This window comes from Ochotona princeps, chromosome 13 (genome assembly GCF_030435755.1).
Source record: "Ochotona princeps isolate mOchPri1 chromosome 13, mOchPri1.hap1, whole genome shotgun sequence".
NCBI lineage: Eukaryota > Metazoa > Chordata > Mammalia > Lagomorpha > Ochotonidae > Ochotona > Ochotona princeps.
The window spans coordinates 61,028,601-61,047,871 of record NC_080844.1 but is presented as its reverse complement, the minus strand read 5'-3'; the positions used below and the strand labels follow the sequence as shown (position 1 = coordinate 61,047,871).

The following is a 19,271-nucleotide window of genomic DNA, read 5'->3' as shown; positions in this document are numbered from 1 at the left end:
CTGTCCACTGCATGGGCTTTAATAACTGAGGAGGCCCAGTCCCAATACTATGATTTTCCCTGTGGACAGAGTTTGGGTCCAGGAGCCTAACCGGGGAGTCCCTCATGAAAACTTGCCTGGAGTGATCGCAAACCTGACTCTTGTGTGTGCCAGCTAGTGTAGGTTTGGTTTCGTCCATCACCCACATCACGTTATGCACACACTGGTGATTGCAGTTGCCTTATCAGTTCAACCCGCAGCCCCACCCCATCTTCCACACAAACTGATGGGTGCTGTGGCCTAGCTCAACCCAGCCTGCTGCAAACCCAGCTCTTCTGCCCAGCATGGGGAACTGCAGCCTAGTTGGGGTGCTCTCCAACGACCCCCACCAGGCCTGCCTCCAGGCCCAGTTCCTGCATATGCCGGCCCATTCCGTAGCCCATCTGGCTCTGGTACACACCCATGGGTGCTCAACTCAGCTGAGCCTGACCCAACCATATACCCAGCACACACTTATGCCAACAGGTGCTGCCACTTTGCCCAGCTCAGCCTGACCCCAGCCCTGGCTCTCATACTCACCAGTGGGAGTTCCGGCCTAGCAGAGTTTCCCTATTAGGCCCACTCGCAGCCCCAGATCTTGCACTTCCCAGTGTGTACTGCAATCCAGTCTGACATGACTTGCCCCCAGTCCTGGTGCTTGTGTAGGCCCCGGTCTCCCAAGGGTTAACTCCACAGGTTAGCTTGTTTCTCTAGGGGTAACAGGATGGGCAAGATTGGCCTGATACATTCAGCACCCGGCTTGACAGCAAGTTCCCTCTTCCCTGCTTCCCCTTTTTTAAGATGCCCTCGGGGGAGCTTAGGAGTTGCTTGAGCATTGGGATAATACTGGGAGGAACTAGGAAGACTATAAAAGAGGCAGGCCGGGCCCGGTGGTGTGGCCTAGCAGCTAAAGTCCTTGCCTTGAAAGCCCCGGGATCCCATATGGGTGCCGGTTCTAATCCCGGCAGCTCCACTTCCCATCCAGCTCCCTGCTTGTGGCCTGGGAAAGCAGTTGAGGACGGCCCAATGCTACACTGCACCTGCGTGGGAGACCCGGAAGAGGTTCCAGGTTCCTGGCTTCGGATCGGTGCAGCACCGGCCCGTTGCGGCTCACTTGGGGAGTAAATCATCAGATGGAAGATCTTCCTCTCTGTCTCTCCTCCTCTGTGTATATCTGGCTGTAATAAAATGAATAAATCTTAAAAAAAAAAAAAGAGGCAGGCCAACTTCGACTAAATGGCATTCTCTTTACAAGAATGACCCACTGCGTGTTGTCTTTTTTGTAACCCTAGTCCCTCCGCTGGGCTCCGGGTATGCAGCAACGCGGGCGTTGCCGACAGCTTGCCAGCAGATGCTACAGCAAAGTCCACCTGCCCTGCACTTTGGCTCTTGCATGTGCCAGCAGATACAGTGGCCTGGCCTAGCCAGTGGCCCTCTGCCAAGCCCAGCTCACAGGTGGGCTAACTGGTATTGTGGCCCTGCCCAGCCCAGTTCACCTTCAGTCCCAGCTCTCACGCTCACCTGTGGGAACAATCCCAGTAGTGATCTGAAGTTCCTCTACTAGGCTTGTCCCCAGCCAGGTGTCTTGCATATGTCAGTAGGTACTGCAGCCTGTTCTTGTTATAATAATTTTAACTTGTGCATTACATGAAGCTAAAATGTATGATTTCCCTATTTAATACCAAGTACTTGGCAGCACTGCTAACATTAATGAAGGAATATAGTGGTGGTAGTGTCCTGGTTTTCTAACTGACCACAAAAGCCAAATGTACAACCCAGAGAACCAACTAGTAAGATTGTACAAAACCCAATTTACCCTCTTACCTTGGAGTAAACCAGAATGTTATACCAAAATATGCCACTTTGACCTAGGATTATTTCTGCGCTAGATGGCAGAGTGTAAAAAAGTCCCCTTGGACCCGGCACAGTAGCATAGTGGCTAATGTCCTAGCCTTGAACGTGCTGGGATCACATTCAGGCGCCAGTTCTAATCCCAGCAGCTCCACTTCCCATCCAGCTCCCTGCTGGGAAAGCAGTGGAGGATGGCCCAAAGCCTTGGGACTCTGCACCCATGTGGGAGACCTGGAAGAGGCTCCTGGCTCCTGGCTTTGGATTGGCTCACCCCCGGCTGTTGCAGCCACTTGGGGAGTGAACCATCAGATGGAAGATCTTCCTCTCAGTCTCTCCTCCTCTCTATGTATCTGCCTTTCCAATTTAAAAATAAATAGATAAATAAAGTTCCTCCTCTCCTGCTATCTGCCAAAAAGCATAACATAAATGTCCCAAAGTGTCCTCCTCCAGTCTTTGTTGGGAAGAACAAAAGCAACAGAATCCACTTATCAGCCCCGAGATAGCAAGACTCCAAGCAACAGAACTCTGCTGACCTGAGCCTACCATTAGTTTCTTCCTGGTCTGATGTCTTTGCAAGCCTGAAACTTCCCACTGTCTTATAATGTGTTTCTCTTTTGTAAGGGTTAATTTGGTTAGAATGACAGATGCTACGGAAGAGGAGACAGTGCGTCTTCTGCCTCTGGTTTACTCCCCAAAGGGTCCCAACAGCCAGAGCTGAGCTGCTTCAAAGCTGGGAACCAGGAGGCTTCTCTGGGTTTCCCAGGTCAGTGAAGGACTTTGCAGGCCATCGGCAGAGAGCTAGGTCAGAAGTGGACCAGCACAGCAGGGTGGAGGATTAGCATTGCTGCACCACTGTCCTGTAATTTGCTTACAAAGTTTTCTTTGATGATGTTCTAAAAGCAGATTTACAGAGAGAGGACAGAGACAGGAGACAACTTCCATTCCCCGAATCACTCCCCAAACAGCCAGAAATGCTGGAGAGGGCAGAAGCCTTTTCCAGATTTCCCATGCAGGTACGAGGTCCCAAGGTCTCCTCCCATCATCTTCTGCTGCTTTCTCAGGCTGTAAGCTGGGACCCTTAGCAGAAGTAGAGCAGCTGGGACTTGATCTATCACCGATATGGGACATCTGCACTGCAGCTGTTGGCTTAAGCTACTATACCACAGTGCCGGCCCTATGAACCCCAATTCTTCCTTTTTAAGATTTATTTATTTTTATTGGAAAGGAACATATACAGAGAGAAGGAGAGACAGAAAAGATCTTCCGTCTGCTGGTTCACTCCCCAAGTGGCCACAATGGCTGGAGCTGAGCTGAGCTGAAGCCAGAAGCCAGAAGCTTCTTCCAGGTCTCCCATATGGGTGTAGGGTCCCAAGGCTTTGGGCCATCCTCGACTACTTTCCCAGGCCACAAGCAGGGAACTGGATGGGAAGTGGAGCTGCCGGGATATGAACCAGCACCGATATGGGATCCTGGTGCATGCAAGGCGAGGACTTTAACCACTATGCTACCGCGTCTGTCACATAAACCCCAATTTTAAGCCACCGATCTGCCTTGTACCCACACTCTGGGCATGCTACAGGTGTTACCCAGAAAGGTGGGAAGGTCTGCTCCTCTCCCCCAGCCCCTGCTGGGCTTGAGGCAGGTACAGCTCTGCGTGGTTGGCCAGCCCACTTTCCAGATTTTATTCCCTTCCCTTGACGAATGCTTTTCCCAGAAAAGAAATTTCCATTCCAGAGATGAAACACCTGGGGTTTTCCCAGGCAGCTCCCAAGTTCTGGCGAAAACGCTGCTTCCTTGGCCAACTCGGTTATGCCCCAACTTCCCCCTGCAGATGGCTGCCATGGAGCCGCCTTTCCAGGCTTGGCGCGGACGTCAAGACACACGCCTCGTGGGGGTGCCCGCCACTGCTTCGGGGGCTGCAACCCAAGGGAAAGGAGCTACCCTGGCACCAAGAGGCTTCTAGCCACCAGAACCTGAGGACCTGGCTTCCACATGCCTCCTGACGGCAGTTTTCTGACCGTGTAGCGCGGGAGGCAGCGGGTGACTCTGGATGGACACCAAGATCGAGATTCCCGAATGCCAGTCTCTGTCCGGCCCTATCCCTGGCACCGCAGCATTTGGGATCTGGGGAGTGAGCTAGTGGATGTGATGGATGGGAGGTTGTGACCTGCGTCTCTCAATCAATGAATCGATCGATCAATGACGCAGATGGGGAGTGAAGGCCTGGGAGAGGAATCCCTCGGCCACGCCCCCGCCACAGCAATCGTGGAGCCCAAAGGCGTACCTCCCGCAGGATCTGACCCAGCCGGGGAAAAGTTCCTCAGGGTTTCGGTCAGGCCACCTGACAAGTCACCAGTAGCAAAAATAAAGAAGTCCATAAACCACGAAAGGAGGAGGGCGGACACCCATGGCCGCTTCACCCTCTAAAGTCAGCCCCGAGAAGGCGCTGAGGTACTCTTTGAGCCTGCGCCTTGAGCGGCGGCACGAACGCTCGCACGTTGTTCCATTACAGGAGTGGACTGCGGGACCCACGCGGCCGGGCCGCCCTCAGCTCCACGCCGGCTCCACACGCGCCGCGGCCTCCGCCGGCTGCCCTAACTTTGCCCGTCTCCAAGATGGCGCCCGCCGCGTCGCGGCCCCGCCCGCCCCGCCCCCTCCCCGGCGCGCGGCCCGCCCCGCCCGCCGGTCGCGCCCGCGCCGCGCGCTCCCGCCGCCCCTCCCCGCACGAGCTCCACCCAGGTCGCGGGCAACGCGGTCGGCGGCGGCGGCGGCGGCGGCTGTTTCCCGCCATTGTGAGAAGTGGAGGCTAGGGGCCCGAAGGCGCCGCGCCCGCCCGTCGCCTGCAGCTCCTCGCCGCCTGCCGCCGCTCCCGGAGGCGCAGGGAGGCCGGGCGGTGCGCGCCCCGCGGCTCGGCGTGCGTGGGAGGGCTCCGGCGAGGAGCGGCCGAGCTCCCGGGGAGAGGAGCTGGGCGCCGGCCGCCCGGATCGCCGCGGCCCTCGGCGAGATGCCCTGTGGGGAGGACTGGCTCAGCCACCCGCTGGGGATCGTGCAGGGCTTCTTCGGTGAGTGACGGCCGGGAGGGCTGCCGACTTTGCCGCGCCCCGGAGCCCGGCCCCGCCGCGCGGTCCCCACGCGGGACCACGGGGAGCGCTCGCGCGGCGCCCGGCGGCCCCGGGGCCTGCGCCGGCCGGGCTGGGACGTCCCCGGGGCGGGCAGGGGCCGCGGCTGGCAGGTGCCTCCCACCTGCCCGCTTGGCGGCTCGAGGGCGGCCAAGGTGAGGTCGCCGGGACCGGGCGTGAGCGACGGCCTGGCTTCCCGTTGGAGGCACCGGCAGGGCCGAAGGCTCGCGGGCCACCCACCCCGGCGCGGTCCGGGAGCCTCGGGGAGGCCGGCCGGAGCCCGCCAGTGGGCAGCTCCGGGAAATTTCAAAACTTCCGGTGTGCCGGCCGGTGCGCGCTCGCTCGCTCGCCCCGAAGTTGCTCCAACTCTTGCACGCGGCGTCCCCGGTGGCGACGGAGGACTCTGGTGTGGCCTCGCCGCTCTGTTGGGATGACTTTCCAAGCCGCCCAGTGGGTGTCCGTCCCTGTGCCCGAGCTTGCCAGGAACGTGGAGCTGTTTCCCGAAGAGTTTGCAGGAAAAGAGCCGAGAATGCAGCAGGCGAGCTCAGTAAAAGTTGAGTTTGCGGTGGTGGCTCTTTGCTGCAACTTTCTGCTTCCGGGACAGAAAGAAAACTTGACATTTGTTTTGGGTGAGCGAGACTTCTCCCACTCGGGAGACCACCCTTCACCTCCTCCACACACACACCAGAAACTCGCTGCCCCTGTCTTGTCTGCAGCTGGCTAGAATTGCGGAGTGCAAGCGTGGCAGGATACGAGGAAGAGAGAGTTGCAGGGAATTAAATAGTCCTTGGCAGCCAAAACCGCAGGCACAAAATGCAGGAGGGGCCCAAATGCTCGCTAAGCAACTCTGGGTAATTGTAACTGGCTTAGTTATCTGGTTTCCCAGGCTGGGATTAAAGGCAGCAAATTGGAACACCTCAGCCGGGGTCGGGGTTGGGGTTGGGGCCAGTGACCTGAACAACCTGATCCATTACTGAAAGAACAAAAATGGGCAGATCCACCACCAGGGGATCTTTGAGATGAGGACACGTGTTTTCCTCCACCCAGTTCTAATAATTTGATGTTCGTGGTGGCAGTGAATACTGGAACTAATCAGGGATGATAAGCGAAATGACAGCCCCAGTAAGTCACAGTGAAGGGAAGGTTGCGGTAGTGTAGTTTGAGCAGGTGCATGGAGAACTTTTTAAGAAAATGCCTCTGAAGTAAAATGGCTTGGTGCCTGTGGGGTTAAGGTTCAGTTGTTAGAACATTCAGTTGTGAGAAACACTGCACACCCTAGTCAGGCTGGTTAAAGGAGCTGATTTTGTGTTTAATATAGAATTGTGTGTACGCTTGTTCTGTTATGTCCTAAGGGTGTGACCCTCAGGGCACATGTCAGGACAGAAGGGGTTATAATTTGGTTAGAAAAATCTCCGTGTTTCCCAGGAATTTATGTTTTGTGGCTCACTGTCACCTGCTGAATCTGTGTGGTTGGTATGTTTTGAGGTAGATGTTTCTTACAGAAAAGTGTCTTCGCTCATGCTGACATGTTTCTGAGGCTAAAGGGCCTGTTTTTGCTTGCACCTAAACTTCCTAACCCTGATGTTTGGTTTAGGTTAAGTGGCCTTAGGTATCTGGAGCTGTGCTGGCCTTGGGAGAAGCCACTTGTGGCTGTTCACATTCAAATAGGAACCAGCATTTGCCTCCAGGACTGTCAACACAGTGCCTGGGTCCAGTCACAGCTCCTGATGCCTGTGGGAGGCCGGCCGTCCCTGTGGGCTCCAAGCCTCGGGTTCCTCTCATTCGTCCAGAGGCCTGGCTCGGCTCTGGGCCCTCTGCAGGTACGTGGGGAGCGAGTCAGCAGGTGGGAGATCTCCACCTCCGGCCTTTCTAACTAGTTAACAAAAATGATCTGAAGTTGAAAAGTAGAGTCTGTGAGCTCTGACCACCTGTGGATGAAGGCTGTTGGGTTAGTGCCCATAGAGACTGCTGTGCTGTTCGGAGTTGTGTGTACAACCCCACTATAGCCTTGTGAGGATGTGCACAATCTGAATTCCGCCACTGTGCCTGACTGGTTCTGGCTGTGAAAGCTCTCCATTGTGACCTGAGGCCAGCACTCAGGCAGCTGTAACCTTTCCCGGGATGGACCGATGGACAGGCCTCCAGCCTGGCTTCCCTTCCCCTCCCTTCATCAGATTTGTAGTCTAGTCCTTCAGTGACTTCCTGTTGCTCTTCATATCTCACCTGGGCTTTTAAAAAGAAGATTACTTCTGTATTTGGAAGTAGTTAGAGACAGATCTTCTATCTTCTGGTTCACTCCCCAAATGTCTGCAAAGGCTGGAGCTGGGCTGGGCCAAAGCCAGGAGCTTCCTCCAGGTCTCTCAGGTGGGTCCAGGGTCCTGAACATTTGGGCCACCCTCCACTGCCTTTCCAGGCACATTAACAGAGAGTGGTATCTAAAGTGGAAAAGCTGGGACTCAAACAGGTGCCCTTTTGGGCACCGGGGCGGAGATGGGGCTTCACCCACTAACCTCAGTGCCGGCACCCTGTTGCTTCTGTACCCTTCCCTGTCCCACCCCATGTCCATTTTCCTTGGTTACATTTCACTTTTCCTTTGGGAGAACCCAGTTAGATTCGGTGCCTCGGAGTACCCTGTCCGTACTGCATGGACTGTGCATCCTGAAGTTAGTGTGAAGCATGGGACTGAAATCACTCATGTGGCCCCTGCGAGTTCAGGGCCCGTGTCCGTGGGATTCACTCTGTTCTCATGGCCTGGAAGATGCGCTGTACATCCACCGTGCTCTGTAGACAGCTGTTGAATGGAGACAGTAGGAAGACGGATTGGTCAGAAGTGGTGGGTGTTGGGGTGGTCACTATGACCACAGATCTCACATTTAGGACCATGCTGAGGGGCCCTGAGGATTGTTCCAGACATGAACTACTGTCAGGTGCAGGTCCTTGTGCTGTCCCCTGGGCTCAGATGGGAAATTCTGGGGTGGCTGGTCGCAGCTGCATGGGCAGAGCTCCCTCTTGGGATTCAGCCTGTCTTTTGCATCTGGCCAGCCCTATGTTTATGGTGTCTGTTCTAGTTTTCACCTGGTTTTGTGTGCAGGATGTTGAAGTCCAAAGGTTTAACACAGGGATACTCTGGTTTGCTGTGTCTTTATTGGACTGCATAACGCTGGTGACTGAGTGCTACCATTGGTTGTTCATTTGGTAACTCAGCACATTGCTTCTCTTAACAAAGGTGGGAATTTAATTAATTCTTAACAGATTTATTTACTTGTTTGAAAAGTAGAGTTATGGGACGAGGGAGAGGTGGAGATCTCCCATCTGCTGGTTCACTCCCAGGTGCTGTAACAGCTAGCTTGGGACAAGCTGAAGCCAAGAGCCTGGAATTCCTCCAGGTGTGCATGTGGGTGGCAGGACCCCCGAGAGTTGGGTCACCGTCTGCTACGTTCCCAGATGCGTTAGCTGGGAGTTAGGTTGGAAGTGGTGCAGCTGGGACTAGGACCTGTGCTTGTATGGAATGCCATGTTGCAGGCTGCAGCTTAACTCTCTCTGCCAGGGTGCTGGTCCCAGCATACAATGGCTCATCACTAGCATCTGATTGATTTTGAGAGACAAAGCTCCCATCATCTGAGTCATTCTCCAGAGGCCAGCGATGACAAGGACTGGGCCAAAGCTGGGAGCTAGGAACTCAGCCCAGGTCTCTCGCTGAGGTGGTAGGGGCCCATCATGGCTGCTGCTTTGGGACAGACACTGTGGGAAGAGCTGGGAGGTTAGGGAGTGAACCCAGGCAAGTGTGTGTCTTACCTACTAGACTGAACACTGCTCCGTCATTAGCATTTTAGAGAACAGTAGTATGATCAACTGTAAGGCAGCCTGCTTTTTAGCGTCACAGGGCTCTGTGAGGAGTTGATGTCAACTGCCGCTTTCCCAGGTGCAATAGCAGGGAGCTGGATCAGAAGCTGAGCAGCCAGGATTTGAACCTGCCCCCTTAGGAGATGCCAGCACTGCAGGCAGCAGGTTAGTTAGCTATACCACATCGCCAACCCCCAGACACTTTTGAACTTTTTGCTTTAATGTTTCTGCAGTTTTTTTTCCCCCATTGAAATAATTTCCATAAAAATACTCAGAATTTTAAAATTTACAGTTCAGGGCCTGCCATGATGGCTCAGTTTGCTGATCCTTCCCATGCAAGTGCTGGAATTCCATATGGGCACCAGTTCACATTCCAACTGCTGTACTTCCCATCCAGATCCCTGCCTGTGCCCTGGGAAAGCAGTTGAGGACAGCCCAAACACTTGGGACCCTGCACCCATATGGGAGACCTGAAAGAAACTCCTGGCTCCTAACTTCAGCTCAGCTCAGTTCCAGTCGTTGTGGCCACTTGGGGAGTGAACGAGCAGACGGAAGATCTTTTCTCTCTTTTAGCTCACCACTATCATTTCCATCACACCAGAAAGGAGCCTTCTGGGGCGAGCAGTCCCACTCCCCAAGTCCCTGTCATCGCTGGTGATTACTGGGCTGCTGGAGTCTATGGATTTACCTGTGGTGAACCTCTCATAGGAATGGAATCACATGTGGCCTTTGGAGTCTGGAATCTTCTGCTCAGTGAGGGATTTTCAAGGTTCATCTGGGTTGTGGCCTGTAGGATGTTGGCGCTGTCTTCCTTCTGTGGCTAGAGCGCTGCCACTGTGTGTGACAGCCCCCGTTGGTCCATCTAGCCGTTGATGGGCACTTGGGGTGTGTGTGCTTTTTGGCTCCTAGGGAGGGCTGCTGTAAACAGTTGTGGGAGCTTTTACGTGAGTGGAGGACCTGGGATTGGGCTTGCTAGGTCATGGGGCAATGTTACATTTCACCTGGAGGAACTGCCGAGCTTGCCACAGTAGCTGCCCGGCTGCTGCCTTCTCCACATCCTCTTATGTTGCCGGTTACAGCCATACTGACAGGTGTGACGTGGATCTTACGGTAGTTTTGGTTTTCAGTTCTACAGTAACATGGTATTACCCGTTCTGGGTACGTTCCAACTTCTAGCCCTTCCTTGCAGAAATGTCTATTTAAATTCTTTGTAATTTTTGTTTAATTATTTTTAACGATTTATTTTTATTGGAAAGGCAGATCAGCGTTACAGAGAGGAGAGACAAAGATTTATCTGCTGGTTCACTCCCCAAGTGTCTGCAGCAGCTGGAACTGAGCTGATCCAAAGCCAGGAACATGAAGCCTCTTCCAGGTCTCCCACGCAGGTGCAGGGTCCCAAGGCTTTGGGCTGTCCTCCACTGCTTTAGGCCACAGGCGGGGAGCTGGATGGGAAGTGAAGCAACTGGGACATGAATCATGGCTAAGATGGGATGCTGATGCTTGCAGAGGAAGGATTAGCCAATGGAACCATCACACCAGCCCAAATCCTCTCGAATTTTTAACTGTATTTTGATGTAGGAGTCCCAATTCATTCTGGTGTTGTTTTTTTGGATGATGTTTACGTGGCTGACCAGGATGGGAAGGACTGAGGTTTAGGGAAAAGTGTATGAAATCATTACTTCCTAATTCTCCATTTCTTGTCACTGCCAGAAGGGGAGAGATAAAGGGGAAAACCACACCCAGCCTCCCAAATGTCCCAATCCCCAGGGATGGGGAACCGCCACCCAGTATCAACCCAGGGTCCCAATGTAGTGCATGTTCTGAGGGTTCTGGCCGAGTGGTTTGGATAGTTCTGAAATGCTGTTGATTTTGCCAATCCAGGGATGAGGCAACCCTCCCAATGTCCATTGGCTGACACAGTTGACCTCAAGTCTACTCACCCAGATTTTTACTGTCATTGTTTCCTGGGATAGTTGTCCAATTTACTCTGTTTTCCTTCTCTGCGACTTACCACATGGGCTGCCATACTCTCCGTGTGCATCAGGGTTTGTGTCCACTGCTACACCTTTTTCACTCCTGGGCAGGTCTAAGCACCAGAGCAAGGCGATGTGGCCCTGCTGGATCCCCACCCTTGGGGCTCATGAACCCAGCACCCACCGAGCAGGCGGGCCCCAGGACCCTGGCCAGGCAACCCGAGCTCCGCCAGATCCTCCCTCTGGGGTTACGAACCCAGCACCCACTGACCCCAGGCTGGCATGGCTCACATCACCTCAGCATCCACTATCACGTTGCCCCAGGGTGAACTGGCTGGCATTGTGGCCTGACCTGGCCCCTCCTGCACCCTGTCCTGGTTCTCAGATCTGCCAATGGATGTTATAAACTGGTCCAGCCTGGTCGATCCCCAGACCTGGCTCACAGCTGTGCTGGCAGGCACTGTAACCTGGCATGGTCAGGGCTGCTCTTTGCCTTGGTTCTTGTGCTTACCTGCAGGGACTGTGTCCCTACGAAGGAGTTTCTCAGGTTTCTCTGTCAGGGCTCCTTCCAGTGGCAGATCTCATGCACACCAGTGGGTCCTTGGCCCAGGTTGGCTTTGTCTCTTGTCCTGGCAGAAACAGTGGCCTTGCTCAACCAGCCCACACCCATTCTGGCTTTTACCGTAGAGTATTGCGGTCCAGCCACACCTAGTCCGTGCCCAGACACAGCTTTCACATGGCTCCCCAGGAGTGAAGACCTAGCCCAGCCTGTTCTGTACCCACCCTGGCACTCACGAGTACCAGTGGGTGCTGGAGTGTAGCAGTGTCCGTCACTGGGAGTCACTCAGGATTCATTCCTCACCTGCAACGACAGTGGCTTTATCCATGGATGTTCCTAGGCATTCATTCGTCACCCCCAAGAGCCCAGAACTCATCGCTGGGCGACCTGTGGACTCTGCCCGGTGCCATTGGTGCACTGGCTGCCTGAGCCAAGATTGTGCCAGCTGTTTTTTTAAGATTTATTTTATTTTTATTGGAAAGGCAGATATAGAGAGGAGGAGAGACTGAGAGGAAGATCTTCCATTCGATGATTCACTCTCCAAGCGACCACAACAGCTGGAGCTGAGCCAACCCAAAGCCAGGAGCCTCTTCCAGGTCTTCCACACGGGTGCGGGGTCGCAAAGCTTTCGGCTGTCCTCAACTGCTTTCCCAGGCCACAGGCAGGGAGCTGGATGGGAAGTGGAGCCGCTGGAATTAGTACCGGCGCCCATATGGGATCCCAGCATGTTCAAGGCGAGGACTTTAATCACTACACTATCGCACCGGGCCTGCACCAGGTGCTTGTAAGCCACCGTTGCTGTGAATTCCCAGCTCGGAGGCTAGGCTGCGCCACCCCCTCCCCCTGATAAAAGAGCGGCTGGTAGGATGGAGGGTTCCATTTGTGTGCCCAGCCCGAGCCAATTGGCCCAAATTCATTTTTTCTTTTCCTTTTTAAGGCTTATGTATTTGTTAGGGCCTTGCTAATCAGTGGTAATCTGTTTTTTTGCTACCTACTTTAGTATAACAGCTCTTCTTTGCAGGTTTTCTCATGAAAATATTGTGGAAATGCCAAAGACAGCAAGGCATGCAGTGTGGTGCTGTGGTTGATTCCTGACGAGAGTTGCAAACTCGCGAGGTGTGCATAGTTGCCTATGTCTTAACCTCAGTGTCACTGAAAGGTTCTGGAATACATGGTTCTTTGGTGTTTTTGGTTGAAGTTTCCCTTTCTGTGACCTAGAGACTGTCAAGTATTCCACACTTTAGAGTGTCTGCTTTTGCCTGAGAGGAAAGGCATTTGCCAAAACTGTTGAAGTGTTTTGTATTTTCTTTCTTTTTTTTTTTTTTTTAAGATTTATTATTATTGGAAAACCGGATATACAGAGAGGAAGAGAGACAGAGAGGAGGAGAGACAGATCTTCCATCTGATGTTTCACTCCCCACGTGAGCCGCAACGGGCCGGTGCTGTGCTGATCCGATGCCAGGAACCAGGAACCTCTTCCGTGTCTCCCACACGGGTGCAGGGTCCCCAAAGCCTTGGGCCGTCCTCAACTGCTTTCCCAGGCCACAAGCAGGGAGCCGGATGGGAAGTGGAGCAGCCGGGATTAGAACCGGAGCCCATATGGGATCCTGGCACATTCAAGGCGAGGACTTTAGCCGCTAGGCCACGCTGCCGGGCCCAGTGTTTTGTATTTTCATACACTGTATTTGCAAGTATTCATCCTGCTAAAGTTTCTGAGCTTATCTTCTGGACTTAAAATTTGAGTCAGTTTTTGTTTTTTTTTTTTTTTAAGATTTGTTCATTTTTATTGGAAAGGCAGATATACAGAGAGAAGGAGAGACAGAGGAAGATCTTCCATCCGATGATTCACTCCCCAAGTGACCGCAACGGCCGGTGCTGCACCAATTTGAATCCAGGAGCCAGGAACTTCCTCCAGGTCTCCCACATGGATGCAGGGTCCCAAGGCAATGGGCCATCCTCGACTGCTTTCCCAGGCCAAAAGCAGGGAGCTAGATGGGGATCCTGGTGAATTCAAGGTGAGGACTTTAGCTGCTAGGCCACCGCGCTGGGTCCTTAAGATTTATTTTTATTGGAAAGGCAGATTTACAGAAATAAGGAGATACAGAGAGAAAGATCTTCCATCCACTGGTTTACTCCTCAAGTGGACTTAACTGCTGGAACTGAGCTTATCTGAAGTCTGGAGCCAGGAACCTTCTTTGGGTCTCCCACATGAGTACAGGATCCCAAGGCCTTGGGCTGTCATCTACTGTTTTCCCAGGCCACAAGCAGGGAGCTAGAAGGGAAAGTGGAGCAGCCGGGATACGAACCAGAGCCCATGTGGGATTCTGGGTATGCAAGGTTAGGCTACCATGCCAGGTCCTTTCACTTTGTTTTTTTTAATTATATCTAGTTAGGTAGCTAGGTTTCCTTTTGTTATTTTTGTTTTTATTTGGATGTATTATTTTATTTTATGTTTATATGATCTTTTCTCTGAAATAAGCTTGCCAGAAGATTTGTCTGTCTTATCAGTCACTTACATTTTTATTTCATTTGTCTTCCTTAGCTTTGTAATTTCCTTTCTTGTTGTTTGGGTTTACTTTATTGCTTTTTTAGGTGCAAAAGCTGAATACTAATAAGCTCATGTCTTCTTATTTCTTGAGATTAAATGTATGAAAATCTGTAATATTTCCTATAGACGCCACTTTGGTAGCCCCCAAGTAATAACCTGTATACGTTTCTTTGTCACCTGAGACTATTTCGTAATACCCTAAGTTCCTCTCTAAACTAAGGGTTATTTAAATGTATGGAGTTTTTAAAAAGATTTATTTTTGTCTGAAGGGCGGAATTGCAGAGAGAGGAGACACAGAGATGTCCAAGCACAGTTCATTCTCCCACTGGCACAGTAACCAGAACTGGGGCAGTCCGAAGCTGGCAGCCAGGAGCTTCTCCCAGGTCTCTCCTAGTGGATACAGGGGCTCAAGGCCTTGGACCTGTCTTCCTAGGCCATCGTTAGGGAGCTGGATCACCAGGACCTGAACATGTGAGATGCTGGCACTGCCAGGCAAAGGCTCAACCTACTGCACCACATTGCTGACCCCAAAATTTTATAAATATATATTTTTAAAGATTATTTATTTTTGTTGGAAAGTCAGATATATAGAGAGGAGGCTCAGAGACAGAGAGGAAGGTGTTTCATCTGATGATTCACTCCCCAAGTGATCGCAACGGCCGGTGCTGTGCTGATACAAAGCCAGGAGCCAGGAACTTCTTCCGGGTCTCCCACATGGGTGCAGGGTTCCAAGGCTTTGGGCCGTCCTCATCTGCTTTCCCAGGCCACAAGCAGGGAGCTGGATGGGAATTGGAGCTTCCGGGATTGGAACCGGCAGCCATATTGGATCCCGGGGCGTTCAAGGCAAGGACTTCAGCCAATAGACCATGGTGCCAGGCCCGGCTCCCAAAATTTAAAAGCATTTTAAGAAAGATTTTGTGAGAGAACATGAGATACATTACCAAGCGGTGAACATTACCAAGTGGTGAACATTCAAGTCACCAAGAAGACATAGCCATATGTAACGAGCCAACAGCGGAACTGGAAGAAGAAATAGAAAAGCCTGTGATTGTAGTTGGAACCATCTCTTGTGTTTTGGAGGTAGTGTGGAAGAGCCGCACAGGTTATTAGCCAAGAAGTGCTCATGGCATCCGTCAGCCAAACAGCAGTGGCCTCACGTTCCTCACTGCACGTGGAGAATTCACCAGGAGAAATCGTATCCTGCTCAGAAAATAAGTAGCTGAAGTTCCAAAGAATGGAAATAATTGAAGTAGTTCTATTCATCAAGAGGGTGGGTTATGATAACAAAGATACCAAGTAGACTGTGGAAACAATCATTGGAGCCAGCAAGGCCGAGAATCAAGAATTCTCCAGGGCAAATTTTGAATCCTGTGAACTGCACAGAGATAAAACCACAGCTTAGCAGAATTTGTGGTATTCATTTAAGCACATCTAAACCAAAGATGTACTCTGAAAACAGGTCTCAGATCAACAGTCTAAGTGCCCACCCTTGAAGGCGGAAATGAAGAACAAAATAAACCTATGTCAAACATGGCAAAGGTGGTGCTAAAACCGCAGCAATTGAAAGCCAGGTTAGTGGTCATTGCAGAACCTACCAGGCTAAGCCATCACCTGCAGCACCGGTATCCCACATGAGCACGCGTTCCTGTCCCAGCCGCTTCATTTCCCACCCTGCTGCCCGATCGTGACCTGGGAAGGCAGCGAAGGATGGCTTAAGTCCTTGGGTCCCTGCACTGGCGTGGGAGACCCAGAATGTCCTGCTTCCTGGCTTCTGATCGGCTCAGCTCTGGCCATTACTGCCACTTGAGGAGTGAGCCAGAGGATGAAGATTTTTCTCTCTGTCTCTCCTGCCTTTCAAAAAGAAAGAAACAAATGCACACATTAGAAAAGGGGGCGGGCTTGCGCACACCAGGATCCCATAAGGATGCTGGTTCACGTCCTGGCTGCTCCGCTTGCCATGTAGCTCCCTGCTTGTGGCCTGGAAAAGCAGTGGAGGAGGGCCGAAAGCCTTGGGACTCTGTATCTGTGTAGGAAACCCAGAAGCGACTCCTGGCTCCTGGCTCCTGGCTTGGGCTCAGCTCAGCCCCAGCCATTGCCTGAGTTCAAGTCCCTGAGCTGTGATTCGGCTCCTCTGAGGTGCTGAGCTCCCTGATAGTGTGCCTGGGATGAAGATGGCCTAAGTGGTGCCGCCTGCATGGGAGATCGAGCTGGAGCTCTGCCTTGGCTTTGGTCTGACCTAGTTCTGCCTTGGCTGTTGGTAGGATCTGGAGAAAGAACCAGAAAATGAAAGATACTGATTTATTATTTATTTTCTCTGTGTCATATTGCCATTCAAATAAGTAAAAAGTTGTATAAAAAAACCCCAAACTCTTAACTTTTACGAGAAAACAGGATCTTTATGTCTTGAATTTTGACAGCAAGCTCTTAAAATAGCATATCAAAGGCATACTATATGAAGCATAAATTGGGTTTTAGACTTTTAAAACTTGTTCTGCAAAGATGTTAGAATGAAAAGATAAACTACAGATTGGGAGAATACGTATGAAAAGCAGATTAGGATATACTTAAAGGTTAATTAAAGGATGCATTTATTTTGGTACACATTTTAAAAAATTATTAATTATTTTTATTTTTGATGATTTTTACATAGTTGATTAGGGTGATTAGGGTCAAGGGCTACAGGAAGGTGGGTGAGATCACCATTTCCACATTCTCTTTTTTTATTCCTGTACTGGGGGGAAGAAGAGAGAGAAGGAGAGAAGCCACACCCAGCCTTCCAGACACCTCTGAAATGGAGCACCCTGGGATGGGGGACAGCCACCTGACACCACAAACCTGCCAGCAGGTGCTACTCCCTATCCGGCCATGCCTGCCCCAGTCCTGGTTCTCATGCTCACCAGAGTGGCAACCCAAGAGGGAGATGCCAACTGTTTCCCTACTGAGTCCACTCCTGTTCCTGGATCTTGTACTGCAGTTTAACTTAAAGACTTAGCGCCCCCCCCCCCCCCCCGTGCCAGCATCTGCCAGCTGATGGTGCGGCAAAGCCCAACCAACCCACCTTCACTCTGACTCATGCATGCACCAGTAGGAACAGTCAACTCAGCCTGGCTTTCCCCTGATCCAGCCCACATGAGACTAACAGGTGTTGTAGCCTTGCCCGTCCTGGTCTGCCCAGATCCCAGCTCATGCTTCCAGTGGGAGTGGTGTTCCAGCAGAGGAACACTCCACATTTACTCTATTGGCTTTGCCCCCTCTGCCCCAGATCTCACGTGTGCTGGTTGGGTGCTGTGGCCCAGTCTGGCATGGCTCGCCTCACCTCGGCACTTGCTAGTGGGTGCTGTAGCCTGGCTGGGCTTGGCCAACTCCCAATTCCAACTCATGCTGTTGGGGGCTACAGCCTAGCTCAGCCCAGCCAGCCCCCCAGTCCACCTGGCCCTCATATGAGCTGGCTTGTATTGTGACCCATCCTGGCCTGACCCACACTGTTCTGGTGCTCCAGTTCATTAGCAGGTGATGTGAACTGGTTCAGCCTGGTTCACCCCCCAGCCTGTGCCACATGTATGCCTGTGGGTACCATTCCCTGGTCTGGTCTGGGCAGCTCCCTATCGTGGTTCTTGCACTCACCTGCAGGGACTGTGTCCCAACAGAGGAGTCTCCCAAGCTCCTCCATCAGAACCTCTCTCAATGCCAGATCTCAAGCATGCCGGTAAATCCATGGGCCAGCATACTTTGTCCACCTCCTGTCCTAGCAGGAACAGTGGCCTTTCCTGACTGGCCTTTACCCATTGTGGTTTTTACTGTTGGGTGTTACGGCCCAGCCAAGCCTGGTCCACACCCAGACACAGCTCACACATGGCTCAGCAGGGGCAGAGACCTAGCTGAGTCCGTCCTACACCTACCCTAGTTCTCACAAGCACCCGTGAGTGCTGGAGTCTAGCCCAGTCTGGCGCACCCAAGACCCAGTCCACACTTGTGCTGAGGGACACTGCGCCATGTCCAGACTAGATAGCAGCCGCCACTTTGATCTTCACACTCATAGTGGGAACCACAACCCAGCCAGGGCATCCCCTTTGTGCCCCAACCAGGCCTATTCTCAGGCACAGATTTTGCGAATGCCGGTGGTTGCTCTGATCCAGCATGGCATAGTCCCTCACCTATCTTGGTCTTTGCCTTTGTATGCTGTAGCCTGGCCTGATCGGGCCCTGCTCAGTCTGCCCCCATCCCTGGCTCATGCAAACTGGTAGGTGTGACAGCCTAGCCTGGCATGAACTGTGTTCTAACTTGGTTTCCGCACTTGCTGCTGAGCTAAGGTTTGCTCAGCCCTGCCTAGTCCGCCCCCTTTGAAAGCTAACCTGTACATTAGCCAACAGTTGGAGCGACCTTGCTCAGCCTGCCCGACTCCCAAGCCTGGACCATGTGCTCACCAGAAGGAGCTATGACCCACTAGGGGAGTTTCCCACGTTCCCCCACTCAGCCCAGTCCTACCCAGATCTCACACATGCCAGCAAGTGCTAGGCCCTGGCCTGTCATAGCCTTCCCCTCCATCTTGGCCTACTATGAGCTGGTGAATGTTATGGCCTGGCCTGCCCCACACCCTGTTTTAGGATGCACATATGGGTGCTGCATCCTGGACCTGCCCAGACTATTCTTGGTTCCTGTACCCATGAGTGTGTTGGCTTTATGGTCACACCTAACTCAGCTCATCGCCACCCCAACTCCTGAGCTAACCTGCGAGACTTGCGTTTCCGCAGGATTTGGCCCACAAATCCCCCACAGAATCTCTCTCCAGACCTGGTTCTCTCACATGCTCATTAGTGTCATGGCCCTGGCTAATGTGACCCGTCCCCTGTTCCGAGATTCAATGAGGTACTGGGATCTAGTCCTGCCAGACAGGCCCCCAGCCCTGGTTTTTGTGTGCAGTAGCATGTGGACTCTGGATTCCCATGTGGGCTGGTGCATGAGTCTGACCCATACAGATGTTCTGGTTTCTCCCCTCCAAACCACCAGGTCTCAGTTCCTTCACTTACCTGCAAGTACAGTGGCCTTATCCATGGATGTCCCTAGGCAGTAATTCCAGGTCCTCAAGACCGCAGAGCTCATGGCGAGTAGCCAGCAAGTGAAGCATGATTGCTGTGGACGGAGGAAATTCTTGGGCCTCGGGTATGTCCAAGCCCAGGGTTTCCCCATGCTTGGCAGCAGTGGACAGGGAGCTAGAATCCCCAGCAGGAAGCCTGGCCCGGCATAGCCACGTGGCTGTGACTGGGAGATTCAGATACCTGCATCTCTGAGCAGATTTACTTTGACTCCCTTGTTACCGATAAATTAATTAATTAATTAAGATTTATTGTATTTTTATTGGG

General features: G+C 52.5%; 1 protein-coding gene across 1 annotated transcript in view; it reads left to right on the top strand.

Annotated features, from left to right (window-relative positions):
* Positions 1–4,597: 4,597 nt before the first annotated feature.
* MCMBP (minichromosome maintenance complex binding protein) overlaps positions 4,598–19,271 on the top strand; it is a 44,102-nt gene continuing 29,428 nt past the window's right edge. The window contains exon 1 of the mRNA XM_058671281.1: positions 4,598–4,931. Within this exon, the coding sequence (XP_058527264.1) occupies positions 4,874–4,931 (58 nt within the window). The 5' untranslated portion in view covers positions 4,598–4,873. The remainder of the gene's footprint in view (positions 4,932–19,271) is intronic.